The sequence below is a fragment of the Scyliorhinus torazame genome, chromosome 11 (assembly GCF_047496885.1).
Source record: "Scyliorhinus torazame isolate Kashiwa2021f chromosome 11, sScyTor2.1, whole genome shotgun sequence".
Lineage (NCBI taxonomy): Eukaryota > Metazoa > Chordata > Chondrichthyes > Carcharhiniformes > Scyliorhinidae > Scyliorhinus > Scyliorhinus torazame.
The window spans coordinates 69349938-69373157 of NC_092717.1; the positions used below are offsets into that span (position 1 = coordinate 69349938).

Genomic DNA, 23220 nt, shown 5'->3' on the forward strand with positions numbered 1-23220 from the left:
TGAGGCCTCAACTGTTTACAAGCTAGATAAATAACTTGGATGACTAGACTTGATTGCACCACAACCAAATTTGCTAATGGTACAAAGGTGGATTAAGAAGTCTTACAACACCAGGCTAAAGTTCAACAGGCTTGCCTCAAATCACCAGCCCCCGGAGCCCTGCTCCTTCCTCAGGTGAAATCCTCATTTCACCTGATGAAGGAGCTATGCTCCGAAAGCTAGTGACCCGAAACAAACCTGTTGGACTTCAACCTGGTGTTGTAAGACTTCTTACTGTGTCCACCCCAGTCCAACGCCGGCATCTCCACATCATGGGTACAAAGATAGGTAAGAAAGCAAGTTGTGAGGGCACAGGGTCTGCAAAAGGTTACAAGCAGATGGGCAGATGTAGGAGATGGAGCTTTACATGCAAAGATGTGAGGTTGTCAACTTTTGCAGGAAGAATAGAAAAGTAGAATATCATTTCAATGGAGAGACAGGGAGAGAGAGAGAGAAAGAGAGAGAGCAGAATGCTGTACAGAGAGATGTGGGTGTACGTGAATCACAAACAAAAATCAGCAAGGTACAGCAAGTAATTAGCAAGCAAATGGAATGTAACCCTAAATTGCAAGGGGGATGAAGTATAAAAGTAATGAGTCTTGCTGCATTGGTGAGACGACAGCTAGCGTACTGTCTGCAGATTTGGCCTCGTTATTTAAGGAAGGATGGACTTCCATTGGAGGTAGTTCAGAAAAGGTTCACCAGTTTGATCCCTGGGATGGGTCTTAGATTGGAAGGTTGAGCAGTGTGGGCCTGTACTCACTGGAATTGAGAAGAATTAGAGGTGATCTATTGAAATGTATGGGGGTTTGACAGGGTAGGTGTTGAGAAAATGCTTCTCCTTGTGGGACAACCTGGAATGAAGGGCCACAGTTTCAAAACATGAAGTTTCCCATTTAAGATGCAGATGAGGAGTGGCTAGAATCAGGAAGGTGATACTGTAGAGGGAACGGCAGGCGGGGGTGTTAAGCCTCCCAAATTTGTTGTATTATGATTGGGCGGCAAATGCAGAGAAGGTTCATTGTTGGAGCAGGGAGGAGGGGGCTCTGTGGGTGACGTTGGAGGCGGTCTCTTGCAGAGGGTCGGGGTTACGGGTGCTGGCAACAGCGCCACTCCCGATGGCCCCATGGAAGTATACGGCGAGTCCAGTGGTGGTGACCATGTTTGGAGGCAGTTTACACAGCATTTTAGGTTGGGAGCTGGGTCGTGTGGGCCAATCAGGGGGAATTATGGGTTCGAGCCGGGGAGGGTGCATGCAAGATTTAGGGAGGGGAAGAGAGGGGGATTAAGGAAATGAAGGACTTGTTTCTGGGAGGGCGATTTGCGAGTTTGGAGGAGTTGGGTGAGAAGTTTGGGCTGGCACAAAGCGAAAAAGCTTTGGGTATATGCAGGTGCGGGACTTTGCGAGGAAGATCCTCCCAACCTTCCCGATAGTGCCTGCCTCCTCGTTGCCAGAGGCGGTGCTGTCAGCATGAGGTTTGGAGAGGGGGTTGTCTCTGCAATTTATGTGAGGATGGGGTGTCCATGGAGGGGGTTAGGGTGAAGTGGGAGGAAGAGTTGGGGGTGGTGCTGGAGTAAGGTCTGTGCTGCGAGGTGTTGCAGAGGGTAAATGCCTCAACTTTGTGCGCGAGACTGGGGCTGATACAGCTGACGGTAGTGTACAGGACCCACCTCACCAAGTCTAGGATTAGCCGGTTACTCGAGAGGGTGGAGGATGTCAGTGAATAATGTGGGAGGGGCCCTGCAAACCATGGTCCTGCCAAAAGCTGGAAAGGTTTTGGAGGGCGGTGTTCACAACCACTTCTAGGTTTTTACACGTGGGCGTGGAGCCCTGTCCCCCAGAAGCCATTTTTGGGGCGTCGGACCAGCCGGCGGGTGCAAGCCTTCGCCTCGCTGATCACTCTTAGGCGGGTCCTGTTGGATGGAGGTCAGCTTGTCCACCCTGTGCCTCGGCGTGGTGGGGACCTTTGACTGTTAAAGGGGAGGGGGTAGGTGGGCTGGAGGGTTTTGTGGGGCTGTTTTGTATTGTAAAACTGTTGAAAATTTGTTGAATAAAAAAATATTTTTTAAAAAGATGGAGACGAGGAGGATTGTTTTTCTCTCAAAGGCTCATTAATCTTTGAAATTCTCTACCCCAGACAGGAGTGGAGACAAGGGGTGCGATTTCACAGAAATAAAACAGAGTTCCCTGTCGGGCGCATTTAGCTGGCTGTTTCCCGGCACTTGCAGCACCGGGACTGACCTTGATTTCAATGGGACTCTGCTTCATTTCTGGACCTCGGCGAGGAATACACTACCAAAGGCCACACTTAGGCTCATTTTCTACACTAACGAGCTCCACTGACCAGTGCAGGAAGGGATCTCTCGATCCCTCACCGCAGCCTCCGGACTCCCCCAATGCCCAAATCACCAATTACAGGGTCCACAAGCACCCCACCTCATATGGGCAGGGTACCCCCGGACCCCAGCACGGGCAAGATGCCACCTGGGCACCTTGGCAGTTCAAATCACAGGTAGTAAAAAATAATTTTAGAACCTGCACAGATTTCAATTAATGAGAAAAATGATCAGATACAGAGTAAGGGAAATGAGGAATAGTAAGTAACAAATTCTTAGTGGCTGTTTGCCACTACAGGTTGAGCATCCCTTATCGAAATTCCGAAAACCAGAAAATTCCGAAAAATGCACTTTTCCCCCAGCGCAGTTCCCAACCCACGCCTCACTTGCGCAGTATATTGTATATTGTGAAATCCAAAATATTCTAAAATCCGATACACTCTTGGCATTTCGGATAAGGGATTTTCGACCTGCGTCGTGCCAGATATCACATTCAGCTACCTTCTGTAAAACCTTACAAAGTCTGTTACAAAGTCATATGAATTGGCTGCAACTGATTCCACGCTCATATATTCTTGTTACTACTCATATCATTACTTAATCTAATGCTGGTTACTTGCTGGAGAAACCGCCCAAATTTTAAAATGGCTGTAAAACCAGACAGTTACAACTTACAAAATATTTTTCAATTCAATAATCTCGGGCACAAAGATTGCGAATTACACAAATTTCTTCTTGTAGCAGTTCAGGGAGTTTTAAACTGTGAAACACTCCTCTCATCATTGCAGGATGATGCGGGGTTTTACTTGTAATGCAGTTCATTAATCAAAAACTCTGACACATCTGGAGTTCCTGCCAGAAAAATGTATTTTTGAAGTCTGATTTCATTAGCCCAAGGCTAAGAGGAATCAAGACATCCCAATTCTTACCTAGAGAGTGAAGGGGCATTACTGTAATGTTCCTGTTGCACAGGTTTTCATTGCAGCACTGCACTACAGAACGTTCAGTGTGTGAGACCTTGCAGTACATTTTGACCTGCTCACGGGTAGTGAGACAACCTTTCTGGAACACCGAAACTTCTCCATTTTGTGTGACTGAAGCAAAACACTGTAGACCGTTGCAAAGAGGCTCTGTCCCACATGTATGGTCTTCACAGATGCACTGAAGACTTGTGCCGTCTTCTTCTACACACAAGAAAAAGGACAAAATTTGCATATCATGAATGACCAGAGGCAACATTTTTCAATACTTTATAAAATTCAACATTTTAAACTATTTTGTGTGTAAGTAAACTTAAAAAAGTATTGAATCATACTTCCTATTACATTCACTGAAACTGGTCAAACCTAGCTGCTGGGAAAAGACCGTAGAGGTGAAGTTAATAAACCTTTCCGGGTCCGTGCAGACCTATCTAAGCATCCTTATTCAAATAAAAGAGTAATGGTACGCTCCTAGGATGTCCCACATTGGTGAAACCTCAACTTCATCCACAACCAGCATATTTGACAAGTACCTTTCCAACGCTAGCCAGCAATTCCAGTGAAATGTTCCTACATTTTTATTTAGGTGCAGGATTTTCATGTCGTCTCAGGAAGTCATTCTAACACCTTTTTCATATCTTTGCTTAGCTCGACTTCTGGTAACATTATGTAGGGGAAATGCACGAAGTTGCTCCCGCTCGGGCAGTGTTCTTTTAGTCCTTTTCTCTTAGTTTCAAGGGTTTTTTTCATTTAAAAACCTATTTGAAGGTACCTACATAGGTGAAATGCCTAAAAAAGGGGGGGAAAGCTTGAAAGTTGAGGTTCGTCGACTGAATCAGAGGCTTCGGTGGAGAAAATGGTGGAGGCAGGCCATTCCACTATCGGCCAAGATGCTTACTAGCACCTTGGCGGCAGAATTTGGAAAACACTGGCAGGTTCTGATGGGGACTGCCGCAAATTGATGGAAGAGGCCTTGGCTCCCATTCATTTGGCATTAGAGGGGACCAGCGAAATGGTAAAAGCGCATGGTGACACTTTCAAGGCAATAGCGACCAGATTGCCTCTCTAGAAGCAGAGTTGTCTCTGATGGCCGATGCGAATAAAGCGCTGAAGGCCAAAGTGAATGATTTGGAGAATTGTTCCAGTTAGCAAAATATCCGAATTCTGAGGTTGGCAGAGCAGTGGAAGGCCCAACTCCCACAGAGTATTTGGCGGAGATGTTTGGGAAGATGGTGGGGGAGGGTGCAGCTGGAAAGCAGGGGGGGGGGGGGGGAATGGTGGCAGGAGGGCAGGGAGAGGGATAGAAGGTGGAGTCAAGACCATCGAGGGAGGACAGCGATCAGGGAGAGAAGGGCTCTAGACTGGCTTCGGCAGGTCAAGTTCGGAAAGATGGAACAAAATGGCACCATAAGCAGCCACTTTGTAGAGTCCCTAAACAAAGGGTGCTTGCCCACATGCCATACACCCAGTTGGTGGCCATGTTGGGTGGCCCCTGTACGAAGGGAAACCCCATAGCGCAGGGGCCCGGCCTCATGGTGAGAACGGTGATCGCGGCCATTTTGGATGGCCCCCTAACAAAGGGAAACCTCGAAGTGCAGGGACTCATCCACAAGGTAAGTACGGTTGATCACAGGAAGGGGGGGGGGGGGAAGCTAGAACAGAAACCACCTGCCAGGATAGTCAGTTGGAATTATAGGGGACTTAATGGCCCAGTGAAAAGATCCAGAATCTTCTACTACCGGAAAAGTATGAAAGCCGACATAGTCTTCCTCCAAGAGACACACACAAGGGAGAAGGGCCGACTTCGGGTATGGCAGGGCTGCGGGGGGACAGACTTTCAATTCCTGCTCCAGGACGAGAACTAGGGGTTAGCAGTTTTGATAAGCGAGAGGACTGTGTTCACGGTGATAAAGACGGTTACGGATCAAGGGGGGATGGGACACATCATAGTCAGCGGTGTCCTAGATGGGGCACCTGTAGTCCTGGTGAACGTGTATGCTCCCAACTGGGACAACATGGAATTTATAAAGAAGATCATGATGGAAATCCCTGACATAGATATGCACCGACTGATCACGGGGGGTGGGGGGTACTTTAACTGTGTACAGGACCCCTTGACGGGCAGATCAAACCCAGAAATCCGGTTTCCTCCCACAGTCCAAAGATGTGCAGGTTAGGTGGATTGGCCATGATAAATTGCCCTTACTGTCCAAAATTGCCCTTAGTGTTGGGTGGAGGTGTTGACTTTGGGTAGGGTGCTCTTTCCAAGAGCTGGTGCAGACTCAATGGGCCGAATGGCCTCCTTCTGCACTGTAAATTCAATGATAATCTATGATTAATCGAGGACAAAGGTTCGGCACATCGTGGGCTGAAGGGCCTGTTCTGTGCTGCATTTTTCTATGTTCTAGAAAGGGGAAAATGACAGGCATGGCTAGAGAACTGGGAATGTTCATGGAGCAGATGGGAGCGGTGAACCCATGGGGTGGTTCATACACCCAGGTGAGAAGGAATTCTCCTTTTTCTCACCATTACACAAGGTCTACACCCACATCGACTTCTTTGCAGTGGAGAAATCGGTGCTTCCAGAAATAGTCAGAGCGGAATACTCCGCGATCATAATCTCCGACAACGCTCCACATTACATGGATGTGAGGTTGTTGGGCCGCGCCCAACGTCCCACATGGAGGTTGGACACGGCCCTCTTGGCTGACAAGGTCTTCTGCCAGAAAACATCACAGGCCATAGGCAAGTATGTTACGAACAACCCGGAACGGGGCAGTCTCACCTTCCACGTTCTGGGAGGCACTGAAGGCTGTGATTAGGAGGGGAAAGTATTGCCTCCAAGGCTCAGAGATAGGGAAGAGAGGGCGGCTAGGCAACAACTGATCGACTCCATACTGGAGGACGACATATGGGTACTCTGAAGCCCCGATCGGAGAGCGTCTGGCAGAATTAGACAAAACTACAAATGTAATTTAACCTATGCACCAGGAAAGCAGCGTACCAACTTCGCCAGGCACGGGGGACCTTTTATGCACACCGAGAGAAGGCTAGCCGCCTGTTTGCTCACCAGCTGAGAAAGCAGACAGCCACAAGGGAAATACACCAGGTAAAGGACAACAGAGGCAGACTGGTAGCCGAAACAAAAAAGGTTAACAAAGCATTCAAGCTCTTCTATTAGGCACTGCACAACTCAGAGCCCCCCGACAAGGACTCGGGGATGAAACAGTTCCTCGATGGACTGGATAGGCCAGTCGTGGGGGACGATAGATGGAGGGAGCTGGAAGCACCAATAGGACTGGGAGGAGGTCATGGAGAGCATCGACGTCATGCAGGCGGGTACGGTGCCGGGACCAATAGGTTCCCAGCAGACTTTTGCAAAATATTTGCACGGGCTCTCGCCCTGCAACCCCGAGAAACCTGAAGCCAGATGAGGCAGGACTTCGGTCTGACCAAGGTGTCCACCATGGCCCCCAGCTGCAAAAACCACAGGTTTCCAGCAGCATGCTCGACGCCACCTTTAAGAGGTGGAGACAGGATGGAGGGGAGACTGACGGTTAGGGACTTTTACACGGGGTCAGACCAGCGGACATGTGCAAGTCAAAAGCTTTCCCGGTCAACCACGCCGACATGATCTGGACCTGCCCCAGACTTGTTGGGTCTTGGACAGCCTTCTTTGAGACAATGTCCAAGGCTGTGGAGGTGAGGGTGGAGCCATGCCCAAGAGTGGCAGTCTTTGGGGTATTAGACCTGCCAGAACTAGGATGGCTTCCACAAAGCTTGGGGGCCATTCACCAACCTGTTCGAACCCAACAACCAATAGAGCCAGGGGAGTGGGTGTGTGCGTGTGGGGGGTGGGGGTGCACATGAGTCATCGTTCCACAGGAAGCAGACAGAAATGGGGGGGGCGCGGAACACCAGAGGAAATAACAAGGGGGAGGCTACAACACAGGGACCAGAGGGCCCAACACAAGGCCACACAAAAGGGAACCTGCAAAAGCAGGCTGACAACAGGATGGGAAGAGGAGAAGGGAGGGGAAGACAAGCGACTGGGAGGGGTAAGGAAGGCAGAGCACATGTATAAACACCAAACAACCAGCCATGGTGAGAGCCAAGGAAAGGACCCTGAACACCAAAAAAAAAAAACTTGTAAATTGTAACCGTCTCATCCATCTTTAATGAATGTACAGTGTAAAAATGTAAAACTTTAATAAAAATATATTTTTAAAAAAGTGTGTCTATCCCACCTTCCACTCTGTGGGTAGCCCTTAGGTGTTTATAAGAGGGGAGATAATTTCCGACAAAGTGCACATGGAAAAGACAGCGAGGGAGGAGCGTAGGAGGCTGATGGACTCCATCCTGAAGTTGGACCAATAATGCTCAATTGCCCCAACCCCTAAGTTGCTGGAAAGCAGGAAAAAGCTGCTGACACAATTTGAATTCTCAAGGGGTAAGGAATTATTAATAGGTCAGCTGTGACGTTCGAGAGGTGAACGTGGGCAAGCGGCTTCCTGGGAGATCGTATAGCTACGAGACTCAGGTGGCAGCCTGGTTTCTGCCCCGCCTCAGGTCAACGCGGCATTTGAAGTGTTTTATCGGGATCTCTATGGATCGGAGACCCCGCCAGAGATTTTTTGGATGGGTTTTCCATCCCAGTGGTGGAGAGGGTGAGGTGGGAAGAGTTGGGATCTCCGTTGAGTCCAGAGGAAATTAGGAAATGCATTGGGTTGATGCAGACGGGCAAAGCTTATTAGTAAAACAGTTTTATAATTTGGCAGCTTTTCGCACTATCTATCCCACATTTAATTCATTAAATTTAGTTTCCCAATGGCCATGGTTGGATTTGAATTTGCAACTATTGCATTGCTGGTCAGATATCTGTAACCATGAGGTTGCTGTGCCCTGTGATGAATGGCGCAATTTCTTTTTTGAGACATGCAACTTTAAATGCCAGTTTTGAACATTGCATTTATTCCATCATGGTGTCAACTTCTACTGGGCACCAATTGGCCAAATTATAAAACTGCTTCACTGATAATCTTCGGAGAAGGGCTTCTGTTAACCCTTCTCGGTCAGGTGACACATGACTACAGATTCCCCCCACCGTGGTTGACTCTTTACACCTTTGGGTGACAAGTAATTGCAATCTTTTCCTGCCAGCGTCTTACACATCAAAGAACAAATAACTATACACCAGGAGGGAATAATTTCTTTCCTCTTCTGAAGAATTTACAATTCACTCTAGCTGCACTTCTCAGTTTGGTTACTTTGCTCTTACTGTTTTGTGAATGTGCAGCCATTGAATATATTCCACACAAAGATCGATAAGATTTTTTGGATGTCAGGAATATGAGGATAGTGTAGGAAGGCGGATTTGAGGTCCTAAAAGCAGAATACAGGGAGCTAGGAAGGAAGCTAAGAAATCAGACCTCATAGATGGTGATCTCAGGATTACTACCGGTGTCAGGGGAGGGTTTCTAATTCCTGGGCCATCGGGACTGGTTCTGGGGGAGGTGGGACCTGTACAAACTGGACGGGTCACACCTGGGCAGGGCTGGGACTGATGTCTTAAAGCGGTTGGGGAGGGTTTAAACTAATATGCCAAGGAGGTGGAAACCTATGAAAGGAGTCAGAGAAAGAGGGAGCAAGGATAAAAACAAAAGGTAGAGAAGTGATCGGTGGAGAAACCAATGGCAAAATTCAAACAGGGCAAAAGAGAAAAATATTACGAGCAAGACAAACAATGTGAAAAAGACAAACTTAAAGGCTCTGAGCCTTAATGCACAGAGTATTTGCAATAATGTGGATGAATTAATCGCGCAGATAGATCTAAATGGGTACGACATAATTGGGATTACGGAGACATGGCTGCAGGGTGACCAGGGATGGAACTGAATGTCCCAGGATATTCAGTATTTTGGAAGGACAGGCATAAAAGAAAAGGTGGTGGTGTGGTACTGAGGTTAAAGAGGAAATTACTGAGAAAGGATATTAGTTCTGATAATGTGGAGTCTGTGTGGGTAGAGTTGAGAAATACCAAGGGGCAAAAAACATTAGTGGGTGTCATATGTAGATCCCCAAACTCCAGTGGTGATGCTGGGAATGGCATTAAACATAAAATTAGACATGTATGTTACAAGGGTGTATCGCTGCTAATGGGTGGTTTTAATCTTCACAGAGATTGGGCAAATCAAATTAGCCACAGTGCCGTAGAGGAGGAATTTCTGGAGTGTATAGGGGATGGTTTTCTTGACCAATATGTGGAGGAACCAACTAGAGAGTAGGCCATCTGAGACTGGGTACTGTGTAATGAAAAGGTAATCATTGCCAATCTGGCTGTGCGAAACCCCTTGGGGATGACTGATCATAACATGACAGAATTTTTTATCAAGATGGAGGGTGAAGTAGTTGATTCGGAGACTAGGGTGCTGAATCTTAATAAAGGAAACTATGAAGTTATAAGGCATGAGTTGGCCTTGATAGATTGGGGAGAGTTACTTAAAGGGGTGGCAGTGGATAGACAATGGCAAACATTCAAGGAACACATGGGGGAACTGCAGCAACTGTTCATTCCTATTTGGCACAAAACCAAAATGGGTAAGAGGGCCAATCCATGGCTTACAAAGGAAATTAGAAATAGTATCCGATCCAAGGAAGAAGCATACAGATTGGCCAACAAAAATAATAGGTCTGAGGACTGAGAGCAGTTTAGAATTCAGCAAAGAAGGACCAAGGGATTGATTAAGAAGGGGAAAATACAGTACGAAAGTAAGCTTGCAGGGAACATCAAGACTGACACTAACAGTTTTGTATATATATGTGAAGAGAAAGAGATTGGTAAAGACAAATGTAGGCTCCCTACAGACAGAAACAGGAAAATGCATAATAAGGGACAAAGAAATGGCTGAGCATTTGAATACAAACTTTGGTTCTGTCTTCGCGAAAGAGGACACAAATCAGATATCAGACATGTTGGAGAATGAAAGGTTAGTGAGAGGTAAGAATTGAGGGAGACCAATATTGGTTGAGAAATGGTGCTGGGAAAATTGATGGGATTGAAGGTGGGTAAATCCCCAGGGCCTGATAATCTGCACCCCAGAGTGCTTAAGGAGGTGGCTCTAGAGATAGGGGATGTATTGGTGGTCAGCTTTTGGGATTCTACAGACTCTGGAACAGTCCCTGCAGATTAGTGGGTAGCTAATGTCACTCCAATATTGAAAAAGGGAGGTAGAGAGAAAGCAGGGAATTATAGACCAGTCAGCCTAACATTGGTAGTGGGGAAAATTCCTGAATCCATTGTGAAGGACTTTATAGCGGAACATTTAGAAAGCAGTGGCAGGATCAGTCAGAGTCAGCATGGATTTATGAAGGGTAAATCATGCTTGACAAATCTGTTGGAATTCTTTGATGATGTAACCAGTACAGTTGACAAGGGGGCTCCAGTCGATGTGGTATACCTGGACTTTCAGAATTCCCGCATGAGAGATTATTCTGCAAAATTAAAGCGCATGGGATTTGGGGAAGTGTATTGAGATGGATAGAAAACTGGTTGGCAGAGAGGAAACAAAGAGTAGGGATTAATGGGTCCTTTTCAAATTGGCAGGCAGTAACTAGTGGGGTACCACAGGGATCGTTGCTGGGACCCCAGCTAATCACAATATAAATGATTTGGATGAGGGAACAAAATGTAACACCTCAAAGTTTGCAGATGATACCAAGTTGGGTGGGAGGGTGAACTGTGACAAGCATGATCTGGACAGGTTGGGCGAGTGGGCAAATCAATGGCAGATGCAGTATAATTTGGATAAGTGTGAGGTTATTCACTTTGGAAGCAAAAACAGAAAGGCAGATTACTACCTGAATGGTTGTAAATTGGGAGAGGGGTGTGCGCAGCAGGACCTGGGTGACCTTGTGCACCAGTTGCTGAAGGTAAGCATGCAGGTGCAGCAAGCGGTAAAGACGGCTAATGGTATGTTGGCCTTAATTGCGAGAGGTTTTGAGCACAGAATCAGGGATGTGTTGCTGCAATTATGCAGGGCCTTGATGAGGCCACACCTAGAATAGTGTGTGCAGTTTTGGTCTCAATTTCTGAGGAAGGACATTCTTGCTTTAGAGGGAGTGCAGCGAGGATTTACCAGACTGATTCCAGGGATGGCAGGACTGTCATAGGAGGAGAGATTGACTAAGTTAGGATTGTTCTCTCTGGAGTTCAGAAGAATGAGGGGGGATCGCATCGAGACTTATAAAATTCTAACAGGACGAGACAGGGTAGATGTTACCAATGATGGGTGTGACCAGAACCAGGGGTCACAGTCTGAGGATTCAGGGCAAACCATTTTGGACAGAGATGAGGAGACACTTCTTCACACAAAGAATGGTGAGCCTGTGGAATTCATCACCACAGGAAGTAGTTGATGCTAAAACTTTGAATATATTCAAGAGGCAGCTAGATATAGCATTTGGGGAGAATGGGATCAAAGGCTATGGGGAGAAAGGAGGATTAGGCTATTGAGTTGGATGATCAGCCATGATCGTGATGAATGGCGGAGCAGGCTCGAAGGGCCAAAAGTCCTCCTCCTGCTCCTATCTTCTATGTATCTATGAGAAGACCAGCCATGGCCTTACTGAATGATAAAACAAACTTGAAGGGCAAAAATGGTCTAGTCCCGTTCCTACTTCTTATCTTATGATTTCAATTTGATTTTTTGTGGGCTTCACCCCCCAACCGCCCTCTCCTTTGAACAAAATTATGTAGATCAGAAGCGGACAAAATCTGAATTTCATAAAGCAGGCAATGTGGAGGGAGGGCTGTGCTATTAAATTATAAGCAGAGGTGGACTTACACTTTTTGGGCCCCGCGCTCTCTCTCCACCTCACACCCGCCCGCTGGTGACTTAGCAGCCCACCCCCAATGACATCAATGCCCTCTTGACCCTGCCCACCCTCTGCTTACACAACGCAAGGCATGGAAACCCAAAATCACTTGTTTGACAGACTGCAGTGCTCTTTAACTTATGAAAACAATAAGCTTGTACTGTAATTTGTAAATTAAAATCCAAGCCCACCTATTTCGGCATGGTGGTAGAGATGGTCAATGTTGCGATCTCCGTGCCTTCAGGTAAGTAAAACAATAACTGGCTGATGAGCAACAGGATGAAGAAATCAGCCGACTACAGCACAGCGCAGGCCAATGCAGGACAGAACAAGCCAGTAAAAGTCCAGTGCAGAATCAAATACTTCAATGAAGTGGAGTGTCCAGTCCAAGTCTAATATCAGTGGCTTTGCGGGCAACTGCTTGGCAGGATTCCGTCCTTTAATTGTCCAGAGGAGTAAGAAGAGACTTTCTGAAGGCCAGTAAAGAGCGATGGGGGTGGTGGTTACTCAGTGGTTATATCTGTATGTGACTACCAGCCAGTATATCAGACCAACATATGTTGTGTCTTGAAGAACAGAATTTAGACTGGGCAACATGGTGGAGGGACAGATTTTTTAGATTTACTCGCTTTGTCAGTTGTTTGCAATCCATGGCAACTTAGATAGCTTTTCTTCTGCCTTTTGTCTTCACAAAATCATCAATCATATTATCATCGGTAAAATCTTGTAAGGATGTATTTTCAACTGTCAGTATTGCTGAATTTGTTCAATATTCCTGACTCATCATACTTGGCATATAATGTATCACTCTTTTCATTACAGAGGAAGAATGTTCACTGGAAGCATTTGAAACAGGTATTCTTGATATTCAGAATGGTTTCCACATTTGAAAGAGTTGCCTGCAAACCATCATGTACAAGTCTGTACAAATCAGCGGGTGATCACGAAGCACAGAGCTCATCATTATCGATTAAATGAATGAATTGTTTCACTTCATCTTCAAAGTGATTTGCGTCCTCCTGGTAGAATTCAATTAACCTCTTACTGCAGTGGCTCTTCGCATCTCCTCCAAACCTTTGTCAAAAAGCACACAAAATAATTCAGCAGTCTTCTTCAGAGATTCACCTCTGCACTGCAATTGCACCATTACTGTGTCACAAATAACACAGACAGTCTCGATGATGTTGTTCTCTTTCCCTTTTAAAGTGACTTCATTGTCTCTAGTTTCATGAAAAAATGATTTCCTGTGCCTTGTACGCTTCTCATCATCAGAGGGACCTGTATTCTTTGTTAATGTTCGTGCCTCTGCTTCCACTAAGGTTTAGTCATTTCCAACTTTATTGACAAAACTTCTGGTTAGTCATAGAGGTTAACAGCATGAAAACAGGCCCTTCAGCCCAATCTTTCCATGCTGCCCAGTTTTTACCATTAAGCTAATCACATTTGCCCACATTTGGCCCGTATCCCTCTATGCCCATCTTTCCCATTTAACTGTCTAAATGTTTTTTTAAAAGACAAAATTGTACCCGGCTCTACTACTGCTTCTGGCAGCTCATTCCAGACACTCACCACCCTCTGTGTGAAAAGATTGTCCCTCTGGACCCTTTTGTATCTCTCCCCCCTCACCTTAAACCTATGCCCTCTAGTTTTAGACTCCCCTATCTTTGAGAAAAGATATTGACTATGTACCATATCTATCTATGCCCCTCATTATTTGGTAGACCTCGATAAGATTACCCCCAAGACGCCTACACTCCAGGGAAAAAAGTCTCAGTCTATCCAGCCTCCTCTTATACTCCCAATCCATCAAGCCCTGTTAGCATCCTAGTAAATCTTTTATAAACTCTTTCTAGTTTAATAATATCCTTTCTATAATAGGGTGACCAGAACTGTACACAGTATCCCAAGTGTGGCCTTACTAATGTCTTGTACAACTTCAGCAAGACGTCCCAACTCCTGTATTCAATGTTCTGACCAATGAACCCAAGCTTGCCGAATGCCTTTTTCACCACTGTCCACCTGTGTCCACTTTCAAGGAGCTATGAACCTGTACTCCTAGATCTCTTTGTTCTATAACTCTCCCCAACTCCCTACCGTTAACTGAGTAGGTCCTGCGCTGATTTGATCTACCAAAATGCATCACCTCACATTTATCTAAATTAATCTCCATCTGCAATTCATCGGCTGACTGACCCAATTGATCAAGATGCCTAGATAACCTTCTTCACCGTCCACTATGCCACAATCTTGGTGTCATCTGCAAACTTACTAACGATGCCTCCTAAATTCTCATCCAAACCATGAATATAAATAACAAATAGTGGACTCAGCACTCATCCCTGAGGCACATCATTGGTCACAGGCCTCCAGTTTGAAAAACAACTCTCTTCAACCACTCTTTGTCTTCTGTTGTCCATCATTTTTGTATCCAATTGGCTATCTCACTCTGGATCCCATGAGATTTAACCTTATGCAACAACCTCCCACATGCTAAAGTCCATATAGACAACGTCGACTGCCTTCTTGGTTACCCCTTTTAAAAACTCAATCAAATTTGTGAGACATGATTTTCCACTCACAAAACCATGCTGTCTCCAATCACCAAGGCTAACTATTTTGAAGTATTCGACAAAGTTGTTTCAACATTTTGCAGCGATTTACTGACAGCATTAATTCTTTAATGATTCCATAAAACAGCAATTTCATACGTTTCTCTGATATAGATTTTGCTTCAGCTTTGACACGAGGTTTCTCTGAATTTGATGTGGCTATGTTTGATAAGCATTCTTTTATATCGACACAGTTCAGGTTCAAAGTTGAAACAGCATCTGCACGAGCGGCCCACCCTGGTGTCACAAATTGTTTCGACCGTCAAATGTTTTCCATGTGCCTGCTCCAAGTGTAATTTGCAGCATATTCCACCGGTGCTTGGAAACCGAGGCATACAAATTTTGAATGATTCAGCTGCGTTGCAAATTAAATTCATGGAGTGATTGGAACAAGGGACGAATAATGCATAGGGGCTTACTTGCAGACCTGAATATTTTCCTGTCATATCTGCGGCATTATTGAAGCTCTGCCCACGATAATTTTTTTTTGTCCAAACCTACACTTGAAATTATATCCGAAACCGTTGCCTCCAGGCTCTCAGATGTGAGAGATTGTAGCTGGACAAAACAGAGAAACTGCTTTACAACTTCACCATCCCTGGTTACATATCTTAAAATTAATGTTAATTGGTCCACATGACTCACATCTGGTGTTGAATTAACTCTTATGGAATAGTATTTGGCATCTTTGACTTCTGAGCTGCTCTGCCATTACGGTGATGAAGTCATCGTAGGTTCTGTGTGTTAAAATGTTGGTCTTCCTTGAGCCACAATATTGATAATTTTGCAAATGCTCTTTGAGAAGCTCATCAAATTCACGGAGATATTCAAGGTAGGCTAAAAAATTATCTCTTCAACTTGACACTGATGACTCATCATGTCCTCTTCGAGGTAGTCCCAAAGAAGACAACAGTTTGACAACACCTCTCAGCATTTTCCTCCAATTAGAACACTCCTTTTCAAACTGAGCCAATAACACGGAATCAATTCTTCCAGATAATTTACATCTTTGAACAAATGCACACATAGCCCTAATAAAACTTTTGGAAATTTCATGATCAGCAATATCTCGTCCAACATTTTTCCACAGTAAGAAGTCTTACAACACCAGATTAAAGTCCAACAGGTTTGTTTCTAATCACTAGCTTTCGGAGCACACCTGAGGAAGGAGCAGTGCTCCAAAAGATAGTGATTCGAAACAAACCTGTTGGACTTTAACCTGGTGTTAACCTGGTGTGGTAAGACTTCTTACGGTGCCCACCCCAGTCCAATGCCGGCATCTCCACATCATGGCTAACAGTTGGGAGTACAAATCGACAAATGATTGCTGGGGAACATAGCCGTAGACTGCATGAGGGGTTTTCTGAAACCATTTTCTCCTTTCAGTCATGTAATTTCTCTTCAGTGCGATAACCACCGGTTTGCCCCCCTGGGGGGCGGGGGGGGGGGGGGGGGGGCGGCTCGCTTCCCCCTGAGGGGACTACAGGATAAGGTGATGTCAAAAACTGGGGTTGGAGAGGGAGAGGGGAGAGTTTCGGAGATATTTAAGGAGTTGATGGAGTGGAAAGGAGCCCCTATCAGAGAAGTGAAGAGGAAGTGGGAAGAGGAGCTGGGAGGAGAGCTGGAAATTGAACTGTGGGAAAAAGCCTTGGAGAATCAACTCATCGTCGTCCTGTGCCAGACTTAGCCTGATCCAGTTCAAGGTGGTCGACAGGGCCCACATGACGGCAGCCCGGATGAGCAGGTTCTTTGAGGAGGTAGAGGACAGATGTGGGCGGTGTGGGGGTAGTCCGGCTAACCATGTACATATGTTCTGGGCATGTCCGAAATTGAGGGGATTCTGGCAGAGATTCGTGGATGTTATGTCAGAATTCCTGGAGGGGAGGGTAACCCCGAATTCAGAACTGGCAATATTTGGAGTATTGGAAGATCCGGGGGTCGGGAGAGGGGGGGGGAGGGCGATGTCCTGGCCTTCTCCTCTCTGGTGGCCCGGAGACGGATTTTGCTGGGGTCGAGGGACTCAGAGCCCCCGAAGGCAGGAGTGTGGGTCAGCGGTATGGCAGGGTTTCTCAGCCTGGAAAAAAAATCACGTTTGCCTTGAGGGGATCAACTCAGGGGTTCGCCCGGAGGTGGCAGCCGTTCATCGACTTCTTCAAAGAAAATTGAATGTCATTGGAGTAAATTCTCCACCAGCGGGATTCTCCTTTTCTCCAACAGCGCACCCACACCCGTGGGTTTTCCGGCGGTGTGGGGTGGCCACAATGGGAAATCCCATTGGCTGGTGGCAGGAACGGAGAATCCTGCTGCTGGCGAGGGCACGCCACTGAGGAACACGCGGCTGGGGCACTAGAGAATCCAGCCCATAGTGCTGTTTCATATTGACTGGGGTTGATCACTCTTGATTTCAACAATTCACAAATAAGCCTTCAGAATCTTCAGTCGAGTGAAACCTCCTTAAGCAAAGGTAGCAGTCCGAGCTGCTTCAAAGTAGTGACGAATCAAACAAAGCTTAGGAATTGGTAGGGGAGTAGTCTTCGGAAATTGTAAATTTCCATGTGAGGATCATCTGCTTTGTCCAGCTACAATCTCACACACCTGAGAGCCTGGAGGCAATGGTTTTGGATATAATTTCAAGTGTAAGTTTGAGGTGTGAGGATGAGCCGGAGCTCACTGCCAAAATCCCACCAGAGTAACTGGCTGCTGGCAATAATATCTGGGAAAGCTGCCGATGGATGGTCAAGACAAGCTGGGTATTATACACCACAATCGATCAGAGAGAGAAATAACGCACACCAAAAAAGGCAGTAAATTCAACATGCAAAACAAGAAGAAAGAAGATGTTGGTTGCTGCCCAGCCCACTCACACTCAGCCCTGCCTGGCTGGCCTGTGGCTCTGGCCGAGTCGCCTTGCTCCTGCTAGCCATTGCTCCCTGGTTACCCGAGACACAACACTGGTGCTTTGGCCTGTGGCTCTGGTCAAGTTGCCTTGCTCCAGCGTTCGCTGAAGAATGCTGACATTTGCCTAGCGACACCTCCCGACTGCTGCTCTGCTCACCTCAGCTCTGGCTTGGGTGATCGGGCCTCGAGCTTCGACCCTTGATGACCGCATGTGCTCCTGGCTGGCTGCCTGGCTGCTGCTGGCTACCTGGCATGGCCTGTCTCACCCTTGCCACCCAGTCCGGTTGCTGCCCAGCCGAGCGCTCTCATGCTCAACCATGCGGCCTGGTTGACCTCTGGCTCTGGTCGAGTCGCCCCGCTCCTGCTGGCACTGCTCCCCGATTCCCTGAGACACGAAGTCGGCGCTTGCCTGGCCTTCTTGCCACCTCCCGAATGCTGCTCTGCTCACCTCTTGGCTCTCGCTCAGATAACGAGTCTCGACCCTCAATGACTGTATATGGTTCTGGCTGAATGCCTGGCTGCTGGCTATCTGGCTTGGTGACCTCTGCTTCTTTTGGTTAGTTACCTGTCTGCCCTCCTCAGCCCTAGCCTGGAAGTCGAGAGTCACCCCGCTAATGTCCTTGATGGCCATTGGCAAGCATCTTCTTCGCGCCGAAGGCTTTGCACCCCAATGTGAGGTCGGCAACGTCACTTTTGCCTCAGGCTGTCCACCAGACCGAATGCCAAAAACCTGGCTGGTGCTTTGCCCCTTTACTCAATGAAAGTTCAGAAACTTTGCATCAATTCAGGAGATCTGTGCCTCAACTGCTCTAAGTCTCCACCACCTCTCAACGTCTGGCAAACTGTTTTCTCACTCTAAGTCAAAAATCAAAAAGGGCGACAGTACAAGGTACAGTGACTGAGGGGAGCTCAGTGAATAGAACCAGGAATACTAAAAGAAATAAAACGGGAAGTGAAAACATTAATGGTAAGCGACGCGGCAGGTTGTTACATGAAGATATGGGTTCGACGACAAGGAAAGTTAGGAGAAAGGTTAAGAGGAAATATAACTTAGGAGAGGTTACTGATCGAGGTGTTAAGATTCAGAACAGAGGTAAAAAAGCCAACATAAGTGTACTTTACCTGAATGCTCGTAGTATTCTGAATAAGGTAAATGAGTTGATGGCGCAAATCATCGTGAATGACTATGATTTAGTGGCCATTACTGAAACATGGTTAAAGGATGGTCACGACTGGGAGTTAAATATCCGAGGGTATCAAACTTTTCGGAAGGACAGAGTGGATGGTAAGGGAGGTGGGTGTAGCTCTGTTATTTAAGGGTGACATCCGGGCAACAGTAAGGGACGACATCGGTGCTATGGAGGATAAGGTTGAATCCATTTGGGTGGAAATCAGGAATAGTAAGGCGAAAAAGTCACTGATAGGAGTAATCTATAGGCCACCAAATAGTAACATTATGGTGGGGCAGGCAATAAACAAAGAAATAACAGATGCATGTAGAAATGGTACAGCAGTTATCATGGGGGATTTTAATCTACATGTTGATTGGTTTAAACAGGTCGGTCAAGGCTGCCTTGAGGAGGAGTTTATAGAATGTATCCGCGATAGTTTCCTAGAACAGTATGTAATGGAACCTACGAGGGAACAAGCGGTCCTAGATCTGGTCCTGTGTAATGAGACAGGATTGATTCAGGATCTCATAGTTAGGGATATTCTCGGAAGGAGCGATCACAATATGGTGGAATTTAAAATACAGATGGAGGGTGAGAAGGTAAAATCAAGCACTAGTGTTTTGTGCTTAAACAAAGGAGATTACAATGGGATGAGAGAAGAACTAGCTAAGGTAGACTGGGAGCAAAGATTTTATGGTGAAACAGTTGAGGAACAGTGGAGAACCTTCCAAGTGATTTTTCACAGTGCTCAGCAAAGGTTTATACCAACAAAAAGGAAAGACGCTAAAAAGAGGGAAAATCGACCGTGGATATCTAAGGAAATAAGGGAGAGTATCAAATTGAAGGAAAAAACATACAAAGTAGCAAAGATTAGTGGGAGGCTAGAGGACTGGGAAATCTATAGGGGGCAACAGAAAGCTACTAAAAAGCTATAAAGAAGAGTAAGATAGATTATGAGAGTAAATTTGCTCAGAATATAAAAACAGATAGTAAAAGTTTCTACAAATACATAAAACAAAAAAGAGTGGCTAAGGTAAATATTGGTCCTTTAGAGGATGAGAGGGGAGATTTAATAATGGGAGATGAGGAAATGGCTGAGGAACTGAACAGGTTTTTTGGGTCGGTCTTCACAGTGGAAGACACAAATAACATGCCAGTGACTGATGGAAATGAGGCTATGACAGGTGAGGGCCTTGAGAGGATTGTTATCACCAAGGAGGTAGTGATGGGCAAGCTAATGGGGCTAAAGGTAGGCAAGTCTCCTGGACCTGATGGAATGCATCCCAGAGTGCTAAAAGAGATGGCTAGGGAAATTGCAAATGCACTAGTGATAATTTACCAAAATTCACTAAACTCTGGGGTGGTCCCGGCGGATTGGAAATTAGCAAACGTGACACCACTGTTTAAAAAAGGAGGTAGGCAGAAAGCGGGTAATTATAGGCCAGTGAGCTTAACTTTGGTAGTAGGGAAGATGCTGGAATCTATCATCAAGGAAGAAATAGCGAGGCATCTGGATGGAAATTGTCCCATTGGACAGACGCAGCTTGGGTTAAAGGGCAGGTCGTGCCTAACTAATTTAGTGGAATTTTTTGAGGACATTAACAGTGCGGTAGATAACGGAGAGCCAATGGATGTGGTATATCTGGATTTCCAGAAAGCCTTTGACGAGGTGCCACACAAAAGGTTGTTGCATAAGATAAAGATGCTTGGCATTAAGGGGAAAGTAGTAGCATGGATAGAGGATTGGTTAATTAATAGAAAGCAAAGAGTGGGGATTATGGGTGTTTCTCTGGTTGGCAATCAGTAGCTAGTGGTGTCCCTCAGGGGTCAGTGTTGGGCCCACAACTGTTCACAATTTACATAGATGATTTGGAGTTGGGGACCAAGGGCAATGTGTCCAAGTTTGCAGACGACACTAAGGTAAGTGGGAAAGCAAAAAGTGCAGAGGATACTGGAAGTCTGCAGAGGGACTTGGATAGGCTAAGTGAATGGGCTAGGGTCTGGCAGATGGAATACAATGTTGACAAATGTGAGGTTATCCATTTTGGTAGGAATAACAGCAAAAGGGATTATTATTTAAATGATAAAATATTAAAACATGCTGCTGTGCAGAGAGACCTGGGTGTGCTAGTGCATGAGTCGCAAAAAGTTGGTTTTCAGGTGCAACAGGTGATTAAGAAGGCAAATGGAATTTTGTCCTTCATTGCTAGAGGGATGGAGTTTAAGACTAGGGAGGTTCTGCTGCAATTGTAGAAGGTGTTAGTGAGGCCACACCTGGAGTGGTGTGTTCAGTTTTGGTCTCCTTACTTGAGAAAGGACGTACTGGCACTGGAGGGTGTGCAGAGGAGATTCACTGGGTTAATCCCAGAGCTGAAGGGGTTGGATTACGAGGAGAGGTTGAGTAGACTGGGACTGTACCCGTTGGAATTTAGAAGGATGAGGGGGGATCTTATAGAAACATATAAGATTATGAAGGGAATAGATAGGATAAATGCGGGCAGGTTGTTTCCACTGGCGGGTGAAAGCAGAACTAGGGTGCATAGCCTCAAAATAAGGGGAAGTAGATTTAGGGCTGAGTTTAGGAGGAACTTCTTCACCCAGAGGGTTGTGAATCTATGGAATTCCTTGCCCAGTGAAGCAGTAGAGGCTCCTTCATTAAATGTTTTTAAGATAAAGATAGATAGTTTTTTGAAGAATAAAGGGATTAAGGGTTATGGTGTTCGGGCTGGAAAGTGGAGCTGAGTCCACAAAAGATCAGCCATGATCTCATTGAATGGTGGAGCAGGCTCGAGGGGCCAGATGGCCTACTCCTGCTCCTAGTTCTTATGTTCTAAAGGCAGGTCCACCAGGCAGAGTCCAGTGTTGTTCAAGATGAGCCTATCAACAAATTTAGAGCTACCAAGGCGTTGATTGGTGTTCCCACCACAAAGTCACATCTCCAAAAGGGGCTCCCAATTGTCCGGGGCCTCACACTGCAGTGCTGTATGTTTCATTGAAAGTCCATCTCGGATCACAAGGATTGCTAGGGCCATTTTGATAACAATGTTAAAAATAGAATCCGTAGCATATTAAAAATATATATAATTATGAAATAAAAGAAAAGAAAAAGGAAATTTAAAGGGTATCAGAATAGAGGGAGAGAGAAATGGATCTTAGTGGATGGTTCGTTCAGAGTTGGCCATCAGTGCAATGAGTTAAATGGCTTCATCCTATGTTTTAAAATTCTGCAATTTGGGGATTCAGAGCATTGAAATAGTTAGAAAATCACCTGAATTGACTTCTGGTGGTGGCTATGAAGGAGTATGTTGCACATTTGGTGGCTCCCGCTCGGGTCGGACTTTTGAACCTTTCCCCTGATTTTTTTTTACCGGACTTGATTTGAAAAATCGATGACAGAGGCAATTGGGTACTGGATTCCCACATTGGTGCAGGAGAGGAGGACTAGAAGTGCTCGCAAAGGCAGAAACAGACGGACAGAGAAGACTTGGGCTGAAGCTGTAGGGGGAGAAAGCATGGCGGATGACCAGACCTCTGGCTTGTCGTCCCAGCGGTCAACGGAGCAGCTGTTGCAATTCATCCAGGAGGGCTTCACCAAGCAGAAGCGGGACTGCTTGGACCCAATTAAAGAGTCAATTGCGCGGCTGGAGCTTCGATTGGATGCCCAAGGTCGGCGATCCAGGAAGTAGAGAAGGCGCTGGTTGACCAGGAGGAACATCAAACTGCTGTGGCGCTGGAGGTGGGGACACAGAGATCAGTAGAAAAGACTCCTGGAGAAGGTGGAGGACCTAGAGAATAGTTCCCGCCGGCAGAACTGGAGAATCGTTGGGCTCCCGGAGTGGTCCGAAGGAGCGGACGCTGGGGCAGACAGAGCGGACATGTTCGAGAAGCTGCTGGGGGATGGGGCATTCTCCCAACCCTTGGAGGTAGACTGGGCTCACAGAGCGCTCGCGAGGAAGCCGCGAATGAGACACACCCCCGAGGGCAATGGTGGTGAGATTCTACAGGTATTTGGATAAGGAGCGTATTTTACAGTGGGCCAAGCAGACATGGAGCTGTAAATGGGAGAACAGTATCCTGCGGATCTATCAGGACTGGAGTGCGGAGGTGGCCAGCAGAAGAGCGGGGTTTAACCAGATCAGGTCGACCCTTTTTAAGAAAAAGGTGAAGCTCGGACTGCTGTTTGAGGAGCATAGACAGAGGGGTTAGTCAGAGGCTTTTCCCCAGAGTAGAGGGGTATAGGTTTAAGGTGCGAGGGGCAAGGTTTAGAGAAGATGCACGAAGTAAGTGTTTTACACAAGGAGGTGGTGGAAG

General features: G+C 46.3%; 1 protein-coding gene across 4 annotated transcripts in view; it reads right to left on the reverse strand.

The window, feature by feature from the left end:
- The window catches only part of LOC140385326 (activin receptor type-1-like), a 310011-nt gene that overhangs the window by 103367 nt on the left and 183424 nt on the right, over positions 1–23220 (reverse strand). For 2 of the 4 annotated variants that reach the window (XM_072467386.1, XM_072467385.1), the window contains exon 3: positions 3306–3560. The exons of 1 other annotated variant lie outside the window; for it this stretch is intronic. In XM_072467386.1, coding sequence (XP_072323487.1) covers positions 3306–3560 — 255 coding nt within the window. Of the gene's footprint in view, positions 1–3305; positions 3561–12421; positions 13241–23220 lie in introns of those variants that run through there. One more of the 4 variants, XM_072467387.1, reaches the window with a different exon arrangement.